This window comes from Poecilia latipinna, unplaced genomic scaffold, assembly GCF_001443285.1.
Source record: "Poecilia latipinna isolate Pla-1442-1.1 unplaced genomic scaffold, P_latipinna-1.0 Scaffold209, whole genome shotgun sequence".
In the NCBI taxonomy this organism is placed as follows: Eukaryota; Metazoa; Chordata; class Actinopteri; order Cyprinodontiformes; family Poeciliidae; genus Poecilia; species Poecilia latipinna.
In genome coordinates this window covers 329295-340018 of record NW_015112825.1, presented here as the reverse complement: position 1 = coordinate 340018, position 10724 = coordinate 329295, and the positions used below count along the sequence as shown (strand labels likewise).

General features: G+C 36.7%; 1 protein-coding gene and 1 long non-coding RNA gene across 2 annotated transcripts; both read right to left on the bottom strand.

Moving 5' to 3' along the window:
* Nucleotides 1-2965: 2965 nt before the first annotated feature.
* Nucleotides 2966-4442, bottom strand: LOC106946834 (uncharacterized). Its single transcript, XR_001424838.1, has 2 exons — nucleotides 4240-4442; nucleotides 2966-3047 (listed from the first exon to the last, which is right to left on the bottom strand). It is a non-coding gene; the product is annotated as an uncharacterized LOC106946834 (long non-coding RNA).
* A 1936-nt stretch (nucleotides 4443-6378) lies between these two features.
* Nucleotides 6379-10090, bottom strand: LOC106946831 (contactin-4-like). The gene is made up of 5 exons (XM_015031474.1): nucleotides 9922-10090; nucleotides 7789-8127; nucleotides 7439-7699; nucleotides 6640-6966; nucleotides 6379-6389 (listed from the first exon to the last, which is right to left on the bottom strand). Exons 1-5 carry the CDS (start codon nucleotides 9968-9970, stop codon nucleotides 6379-6381), a joined length of 987 nt encoding a protein of 328 aa, XP_014886960.1. The 5' UTR covers nucleotides 9971-10090.
* Between the last annotated feature and the right edge of the window lie 634 nt (nucleotides 10091-10724).

Genomic DNA, 10724 nt, shown 5'->3' with positions numbered 1-10724 from the left:
GACCTTCTTTTATCTTTAAATATGTGATATAAGCATAAAATCTTTGCTGAAAAAGGTTGGGTAAGTAAAAATATAAATCAGAGGGAAAGCCACAAACCATGTCCTTTTTAGATCATTTTCTATAAACTGTAAATGTCCCATTCAAAATAATATTTATGAGAATAACTAAAACAAATATAGGATTATTTAATTTAAAAACCACAAATATTTTATAGCACATATTACAAAAACGAGCTCTATTTTTCAGAATCATGTTGCTTCTGCAGCTCCAAACAAATTTGTTTTAGCTGCACTGAGGACAAAACTGCAAAAGTTGCTGACCCCTGCACTAAATACATGGAGAAAATAATATAAAATAATATGAAGTTATTCAACATTTTATCTACTGCATATCAGTATTTAGTGGCTTTAAACATTTAAAGAATGTACAGAGAAATGCACTTAGAAATTATTTATTTATTTCGAACATAATAGCAGTATAAAATAGTACACATGAACAAGGACGTGGTATTAGTCAATGTTATCAAAGTTACAGCAAGTTAAGATTGTTATCGCACAGCTGGTTCACCTCCTAACTGGGTCCATCACCATGGTAACCTACGCTGGAAACGTGTCATCCTCTGGATGAGACCGAACTCCTAAAATATCAGGACTTTTGATGGGGATGTTTCATTGCAAGTTAGAAATAATGTTAAGTCAAGATCCTTTCTGACAAGAACCTCTGACCTTGTCAAAAAAGGTCAGAGATCTTTGCCTTGGACAAAAAAGCAAAGAGATACAAAAAGACAGGAAGTGGTCCAAGAGACGACAAGAAGAGGAACAAAAAGATATCAGCATCATTTAATCATGTGTTTTGTGTTGTGTGTCTGTACTAATGTTCGTAGTCCCATTGCTTGCATGGATTTTAAAAACTTCTTAAAAATCTCAAACATATCATAACGTGTTTCATTAGACATTATGGAGTCTGGCTGGTGGAAAACAAACTTTTTTTGTTGACCCTGCTGTACAAAATGTTGTTTTCATTCAGTAGAGAGGAGATTAAAATACGGAAGAGGATTAGGGCCACAGGAAAAAAAAAACATAAAATAAAAAATCTGACTTTAATCTCAGAATTCTGACATTAAAGTCAGAATTATTATTTTTGAGATTAAAGTCAGAATTCTGACTTTTTTCTCAGAACTCTGAGATGAAAGTCAGAACTGCTTTATTTTTTTTTCAGTGGCCCTATTCCTCTTCCGTATTACGAGCAGTGAAGCTCATTTGATCACATCTCTATTACACGATTGCAAACATGGCTGGCTACAACTTGTAACCGATGAAACACGCAACTTTACACAACTTTTATCTCAACTGTACAGTTTAAAAACATGTACGGTCAATACAAACAAGAAAAGAACATCAATAAAAGTACATTCATCAACTTTTTGAGGCAGTAAATCATATATGTGCTCAAAATCGAGGAAAAACAAAGATATTTGGTTGTGAATTCTTCTTTCTTGATTTCAGTATAATGCAGACAACATGAATGTATCTAGTTTAGGTTTGCTTAAGGACCTTTGCATACACATCATCTGACAACGTTACATCAGAATGCCGAGGTTTCTTCGTCACTTGGCCGTATTGGACGTCCCCAGATTGCTCCTCTTGCCTTCTTCTCCCGTTATCATTGGTTAGTTCTACATTATCTTCCTCCACTACAGAAGAATGGGAAATTATAGCACAGGATGTCAACTGGATGTGTTTTGTTTCAATGTTAATGTCATCACTAAGAAATAACTTTATTACCTCTGTTGTTTTTTTTCTTCTTCCTGACACAGATGATTGCAGAGCTTACAACTACGATAATTATCAGAGCTCCGAGTCCACCAGCTACTACTGGCCACCATTCTGTTCCTTACATAAAAATAAAATACATTTAAAAAATGAACCCTCATTACTAAATTTTCACTTGTTAATGTACTGTACAAGATTGATCAATCCTCTAGGTTTGATTCAAAGTTGTGTTAATGCTAAGCTATTGATTTAAATAGCTTACCCGGAATACCACTAATAACAGGTGTGTCTGGTGAAGGGTTTCCTGTTGGTTCAGCACATAGACTGTCATTTTCTTGAAACATCCAGGTAGATATTTCTGTCCCATTCACAGAACAGTTTACGAAGACTGTGAGAAAAGAAAGGTAGTTGGTGTAGGGAGCAATCTTTTTAGTTTTAAATTGATCAAAAATATATATTCAGCATATTCTAACTCACCACATGTAGATATTTGAATTTCCCTGAAGATGAAACTGACTTGATTCCTGACTGAGCAGACCAGACGTCCTGAGATGTTCTGTCTCAGAACGATGATGTTAGTCTCATTATTTCCAGAGAAAAGCTCAGAGTCTCTCAGTGAGTGTCCATCCAGAGTCCAGCTGTACTGGGGACTGTCCCCTCCCTCAGAGAGACAGGACACATTTATCTGTCCCTGGGACAAACACTGAGAGACAAACTGGGCAGAGGACACTGGAGCTGAGAGAGAAACATTTATTTAATGATAGTGGAGTTTTAATTTAGCTAGTCCAAAAATATACATAATATCCAGTTATTTTTTTATATCATTTCTAATGAAAGCAAAAAGGGAAAAAAATGGCATCACTGTTAAATATAGCATTTGTTATAAATGCCAATAAAATAAGATGATCGATCAAAATAATTTAATCTGACAGTAGAACAAACAAATTATTTACCTTCAACATTCAACTGAAGAGTTTTCTTCTCTACACTCTTTCCATTTGAGTCAAAGGTTTCCAGAGTATAAGCACCACTGTCAATTCTGCTGAGGTTCGTTATGATTAATGTACCGTTACTGGGAATGAAGTTAAGTCTGTTCTGAAGACCAATTAGTTGAGAATTATTGAATGTACCCCTCAAGATTTTTGATATGTTATGTTTGCATTCATATTTAGGTATTTCTGAAATGTTACTCATCAGCTGGAGGAGGACTGTTCCCCCCAAAGATCCCAAACACTGAGCTCCATCTTTTCTGAAATCACAGTAAGTTTCTGCACCTGCAAGTTTAAAAAAACACAAAGCAATTAAAAACAAAGCACCAAAAATGATGCTCAAAAGTTACAAATCATGAGTTTGTTTCAAATGTCGTGTATTTCCAGTTGCACCACACCTGATATAAATCCCATTTGAAAGGGAATCCAAAGCCAATCAGAAAATTTCAAGGAATCTTTCTCAGTGGCTCTTGGATGAATGTGTTTTAGGACAATGGTTGAATATTGTTACAGTGGTTTAACAATATTCAAGATGGAATCTAAACATTTATGCTTCATGTCCAAACTGAGATTTGGGTGTCAGATTTTCTTCCTTTTCATTAGAAATAATGTCAAACAGAAGACCAGCCCTACATATTACATGCACATAGAAACAACGTGAATGAAATAACAGACTGAAGAAAGAAAATAAAGATGAACAAACAAGGAAAGGGAAATAAAAAAAAGTCTTTAGCTTTAGAGTTTCTTTGTGAATATTCATTTTTTTTCTCTAAATGAATGTGCCATGTTTTTCTTTTTTTATATATTTTATTTACTTTCACCTGCAATTGATTTTCCAAACCTAGTGAACAGTAAATGAAAAGCAGTTAATTGAAAAATACATTTCAAATAAATAAATATCTGAATTTTGAACACTCACATCCTTTATTTCTACAGCTATGGAAAGATAATGGAGAAGATGGAGAGGTGACCTTTTCTTCATGCAGTGTTTGAAATCAGTCTAAACTATGACCCAGAGATACCTAACTGTGCGGAGGTGTTGATGGCGAGATTTAGCAGATAGCATGCTTCTGCTGATTAAGAGATCAACGAGAGGTCATTTTGGAAAGAGGTCACATTTGGTCCAGGTGGTGATGTTGCTGTGTTGATTGAACGTCTTTAGTTTAATATCTGTCTTCATGATAAGGATCAGTGATGTGCGTCATATAGCTCTCAGAGCGTGGGACCAATTACACATCTATTAAGCTATATTTCACATTCACTAAGTTTATGTGAGTCGAACTGTTCAAATAACAGAACAGCTGTGACTCTACAGTTCCTAACTAAAATGTATAAAAATTCAATTGATGTTCAGGCAGTTCTCAACATAAAATATTATCCTTTTGTATCCAGTTTATTTTAATGTTTAACATTTTTCAATCGTGTCATTTACAGCATTTTTTTTTATCAGCTTTAAGAAAACAAATGTCCAACTCACCCCAGGATACCTCCAGTACCACCATCAGTATTCCAACCACAGCTATTATTTTAAACCAGCTACCAGACACCATTGTGCAGCTGAATAGCTTAAAATGCATCTTGTTACTGATCGGCCTGAGCAGACGAAGCTGTGTGGAGGTGAAAAAGGAAGTGGTGACAGTTTAGTCAATTCTGCTGCCCCCCTCAAGCCAACTTAGATTACATTTCCACTGTAGTGCAAAACAAAAACAAGCTTTTCACAGTTGTTGTTTTTTTTTATGATTGCTTACAGGCGTGTCACCTTAAAGACTTCACATAGTTTGAACAGCGAAAAGCCCAGTTACCCCAGATCTTATGCTAAATTAGTGTTGTAAGCGAATGCAGGATCATTTACAAATTGCAACTTCTTACAATTTCAAACGAACCCATAAAAGTTCATCTTAACTGCATATAAAGCAATATTTTGTCGTCACCTGTAAACCAGCTAACACAAAAGCTGATTTTTTTTTAAACACCCAGCGCCTTTCCTTCTGAGAAGTGAAGACAACAGAGGAAGTCTAAAAATACACTGACCACGTTAATGCTGCAAACTGCTGGAAATATGCTTTTTACTGTCAATATATTCAAGTCAGTTTGCATGAAAGCTAGTGAAAACTGTCCTCCAGTTTTCTCATTGCTGTATGATCAGCAGGCTGCACAGTGGTGGAGCCGGCATCGCTGTCACCTTGTAGGAAGAAGATTGAAAGCCGGTCTGGAGTCTCTCTGGAGGCCTTTTGCATGTTGTCCTGCTGCTTGTGTGGGTTTTCTCTGGGTTCTCCATCCTCCACACACATCCTGCAGTTCAAACACTTATCCGGTGGGTTTATGAATGACTCTGAATTGCCCTTCGTGTGTGTGTCTCTACGTGGTCATGTGTGTCTCTCTGATGCCTCGAGATAAACTGGCAATTTGTCCAGGATGCACCTGCTTCATGCTCAGCCCTCCAGCGACCCAATGATATGTAGGTAAAGACCATGGATGGATGGATGGATGGATGGATGGATGGATGGATGGTAAACAAGGAGACAAAGAAGGAGCACAACAGGAAGCTTTGCTTAGCTGAATATGGACTGACTGCTGTCGAGAACTCTCTTCCTCTATTTACTTCTTTTAAAAGGACTCTCGTTTTCATCTTCACTCTGCTTCTATTTTTGTTGAAAAGCCAGTCCTTAGAAAAAAACCTAGAAGTAACAGTTTGACTTAAACATGTGTCTAAAATAGATTCCTTTGTATTTTGTGTTTTATAAAATGTGAGACTTATTTTCTACTTATAGTTGTGAGCAGTGTCAGTATTTTTTTTCTCACTGAGTTACACTTTTTAAATGTTTATGATCAATGCTAAAAACGGTTAATATCTGCATATATATTTTTTTATGTACTCACAAGGACAAAAACATTTATTTGTGTTTATGCTTCGTTAAATCAGACTGTTCAATTACATTAAAGTCATCTGGATTATCTTTTCTGGCGTAAGTGACAAAGTCCTTGCTTTTGCTCTCCTTCAGTTTGAAGTAAAGCCAGATCCCGCCACAGGAAACAAATGTTGCACCAAACAGCAAACTGTGTACGAGCAGGGAGATATCTGTAGAGACAAGCGCGACAAGAAGCAGATGCTTTATTGAAACATAAACAGCAAAGTCAAGTATAAATTTTCTTAACATTTCTGGACACATTGTACTGCAGAAGATAAGATAAACGTTGTGATTTTTATGAATTTGTGATTTAGAATAGATAAGAACTACTAACCTTTGTCAATCAAATTGCACAGATCACAATTAATGATTTAAAAAATGATCATTTTCTCACTTGCTAATGTCAAAAACAAAATGTGAAACGCAATTCCTACACAAGAAGAAGTCCAGTTACAAAGTCCATTTTTTCCCACCCACCTTTACAAACCAGTAGAGTTTTTTCCTCAGAGGCGTGGCTGACTTGATTCCTGACTGAGCAGACCAGACGACCTGAGATGTTTTTTCTCAGAACTACAATGTTCGTCTCTTTCTGCTCATAGAGAAGGTCAGAGTCTGTCAGTGTGTGTCCATCCAGAGTCCAGCTGTACTGAGGACTGTCCCCTCTCTGACAGAGACAGGACGCCTTCATCTCTAACTGGGACAAACATTCAGTGACCAGCTGGACAGACGACACAGGAGCTAGAATGAGAAAACATTGTCATAAATATTGATAATGAAATTTCTTTGTTTCACGTGATCCCCAATTTTCTGCAACAGGAGGAAATGTAAAAATGTTGCCCCAAAGACAGTAAGTTGCAACTTGCAGTGTGTTTGTTTCTACAACAGGAAATGCAGTAAAACGTTAAATATAATATGAATACTTACAAAAAAGTCTATTGATAAGTCGATTTCAGTCAGAATGTTTTTACCTTGAACAACCAGTTGAAGAGTTTGCAGAGTTTTCTGTCCTTCAGAACCAAATATTTCCAGAGTATATTCACCACTGTCAGACCTGCTGAGGTTCTTAAGGCTAATCGTATCATTGCTGGAAAGAAAGAATAATCTGTTTGGAAGGACACTTTGAAAGAATTCATGCCCTTCACCTCTGAGGAATATGGATGTTTTATTTTTCCAGTCATGTTTAGGTATTTCTGAGGCGTTGTTCATCAGCCGGATGATCACAGTTCCTCCCAAAGCCCCAAAACACTGAGCTCTGTCCTCTGTGGCGTCACAGTGAGTTTCTCCTGCTGTAAACTCTGAGAGACAGATGTTAAAAACCAATGCAGATATCTTGTGATGCTTGAAGATCACAAAGTTATTTGCATTACACAGTTATTTTAAGTTGATTGTTACTGTAGATTTCATTTGTTGTAATCAGATGCTTGTTTGACTTTACATGGAAGCTGAACATAAAAGTTTTACTTTTAAAAAAATGCTGATGGTTGCATCTGACAGAAAGTCATGGTTGTGTTTTTGTTTTTCGTCATTTGACATTTATGTGAACATAACAATTGTGTGTTTTAAGTTAAAATCTCTCACTACCTCATAACTCCAGTTCCAAAGATTTAAAGAATCATTCAGCTAAGGACATTTTGTGGTTTAAGAATCTTAGAATAGCGCAACATGACAAATAATACCAGCTGCTCTTTGTATAATGGACTATGTTTGTCTATAAAAACAAAAGTAAGCTGTGTTTAGTGCATCTTGCATTGTGTTTGTTCTTCCTACCTTTACAAGCAGAGATGATCTGCTCTTTGAAACCAACGCTGATGTGATTCCTGACTGAGCAGGCCAGACTCCCTGAGACACTGTGTCGCAGAATAATAATGTCATTCTCATTATTTGCTGATAGAAGTTCAGAGTCTGTCAGTTTGTCTCCGTCCAGAGTCCAAACGTACTGAAGACTGTCCCCTCCCTCAGTGAGACAGGACACCTTCATCTCTAACTGGGACAAACACTCAGTGACCAGATGGACAGAAAATACAGGAGCTGAAAACGGAAAAAGAAATTATGAAGTGATTCTTTATGGGTAGAACTACTATAAAGTTAATTATCAGTCGGAAAACACAAAGCTTCACCTTGAACAATCAGCTGAAGAGCTCGGCTTTCCATATTTCGTCCATTTGAATCAAAGATATTCAAAGTATATTCTCCACTGTCCGTTCTCTGGAGGTTCTTGATTCTAACTGTACCAATGCTGGGAATAAAAAGAGATCTGTTCTGAAGGGCATTTTGAGAGAAATTGTACCCTTTGCCTCTAATGCCTCTAAGAATTACAACTCTTTCATTTTTCCATTCATATTTAGGTATTTCTGACACTTTGTTGAGCAGCTGGATGACCACTGTTGCTCCCAAAGCTACAAAACACCGACCTCCATCCTCTCTTCCATCACAGTGAGTTTCTCCTGCTGCAGATTCTGAGACAGAATAAAAAATGTTTCAAAACAAAGCAATGGGTCAAACAGAGTCAATACCTGTCCACTTGCTGCAGAGAGTTGTAATAAAGCTGCTTTTTTTTTTTTTTTTTTAGTGATCCACAGATCAAAACAATGCTGCACGTTTCCGGCGACATCCTCCCAGCTGATCCATCTCTATGTAATAATCTGACCAGACATCTGAAGTGTTTGGTGTCAGTTCATAGGAGCTACAGTCAGTCTTGATGAGGTTTCTTTTTAAAACTATATATACCAAAATTGGAGGATGAAAATCTATGCAAGGTAGATAAAAAATACTTATTCTTTCTGTCATTATTTTTTTTTATTTTTATATTTAGGTATTTCTGAGGTGTTTTCAGTCAGTTGAATGACCACATTTCCTCCCAAAGCGATGCAACACTGAGCTGCATCCTGCCTGCCGTCACCGTCAAATTGTACAGCTGTAGATTCTGAGAAAAACATGTTGAAAAAGCAAACGATTGTGATCCTTCAGAATCCAGCTATTTATAATACGTACATAAAATCACGAGTTTGCTTAATTACTAAATGTTAATGTTCACTGAATATGAGTGCTTTGTTCAAGAGGTATTCAGTACGTCTACTCTTATTTGGAGGCTGCGTGTGAACACCAACGAAAGTTTATTTTATAATTTACAAAAAGCCCACTGCCATATTAAGCAGTAAAATATGACAAAAAAAGTAAAGAACTGGTCAGTCTTTTAAAGCTTTGGTTGCTCTAGTGAGTTTTATTCGGGAATCCAACCTTGGACAGCTGCACATACATCAGTGAGCCTCATGCACTGCCCTACTATCAGTCATAATTATGTTTTGCTAAGCATGACAGAATAATGAAGAAATGCAAAAGAAAAGGGTCAGAATATTTTCTTTAGCTGCAAAATGACCACAACACCTCACACTATTGCATATCAGTCTTTCACTTTCTCACACTAATCATTGCACCTGCAGAAGTGTCAAAAGTGGCTCAAACATAATAGCAGTGATTGAATAGCAACATTACTAAAAATCTCCCATGCTATCCAGATTCTTCACTCACGTCTGGATGATTAAAACTGAACGTGAAAATAAAACTGTTCTTTCTGTAGGTGTAAGATGTAGTGATCTTTTAAAACCACTAATGAATTACCTGTTAAAGCTGAATGATGTTTTACGGTCAGAAACTAATAGGTAGAGTGACTACATTTTTTCCCAAACTTTATTGCTAAACTGCAATAAAGTGTGATTAAAACAGGAGCTGAATGGTTGTCTCCCCTTTAGAGGTGAACTGATTTGATGAAATTAATTTAAATCTAGCTGCAGAGAATTACCCCGGATGAGAAATATGCATACGGTACACCGCATGTTATTTAAGTCTCTGCGATTTTTCACCCAATTGTACATTAAGATTCACAAAATGAAAGCAGGAAAAAGATTTCACATCCTTCCATTTAAAATTTGTTTCATGATTTCATAATCATGAATCAAATCACGTTGATAGTTTCTTCAGCATAGTGACTTACTGTGTTGGTTGTGATGAGAACTTAAATTAAGGACAAAGTGCAAACTGTGCACTTCTGAACAAATATGGAATAAACTACAACTCAGTCGGATCTCACATGGCGTAAAGTAACCTCTGGTCAACTATTTTCTTTTTTTTTTTTTTTTAAACAGACTTATTTCTTATTCACTCACTTCCACTTATTTAAATGTTGTAAAGAAAGTATATGGACTACTTGAAATTCAACATTTTTTAAATGGGCTCAAAAACCATGAACTCACCAGGCGTGAATCTGATTAGGGTCAGCAACAATCCAACCACGACGTTCATGACTTGACAGTAGCTGCCAGGTCGTTCAGTCCGGCCAAATGCAACTCTGAAAACTGTCAAATGTCTCTCACAAATAATAAGGGTTGAAGGAGAAACTCTGCAGAGACGACAAAGGAAATGATGAGATCTTGGTCAGCTCATGGTACATACACCTTTCACTCGTCCACCCACCCCCGCTCATCCTCACCGCATTCTTCTGCTACTGCAGTGCTAAAAGGTGTAAGTTTACCAAACCCTGAGAGGAAACGGATTGTCTTGTGCAGCATGAGTGTGGTTTGTTGTGGCACAGAGGACAGACTGATTCATGTTGTAATTTTGCCCAACGTACAGAAAAGATCAGTGATTGTGACATTTTTATATCTTTGAGATGCTTTTTACCTTTTGAAAGTATATTGTAGGTAATCCTGTTTCTCAAAAGTTGAGTGAAATAAAACAAAAAATATGTTTATGAAAGAATTGATACAGCATGTCACCGTATCTATTTTTATCACATAATACGTTTCTGGTGAATCTAACCAAGTTGTACCAGCTTTGGGCCTCGTGAGGGCTGGGAGACAAATCAGGCCACTGAACAGAATAAAGAGGGTAAATAGAAACCACAAAGTGACAAAAAGGCAGTTTTTGATCTGACCAGTATGAGCCACCCTCTCAGCTTTTGGAAAGTAGTTAAAAAATGTTCAGGCTCAGTTTCAAAAAAATTGTTATCCCAATCTTAAAACAATTATGCAAAAGCTAACATTAATGTTGCATATAT

Bases quoted from the DNA above. Each gene is read 5' to 3' on its own strand.
- LOC106946831 (XM_015031474.1), bottom strand. From the start codon at position 9,970: ATGAACGTCGTGGTTGGATTGTTGCTGACCCTAATCAGATTCACGCCT. The intron at 8,128-9,921 runs GTGAGTTCATGG...ATTCTGTCTCAG, and splicing joins CCTAATCAGATTCACGCCTG to AATCTGCAGCAGGAGAAACT. The intron at 6,967-7,438 runs GTAGGAAGAACA...TCTGTCTCTCAG, and splicing joins GATCATCTCTGCTTGTAAAG to AGTTTACAGCAGGAGAAACT.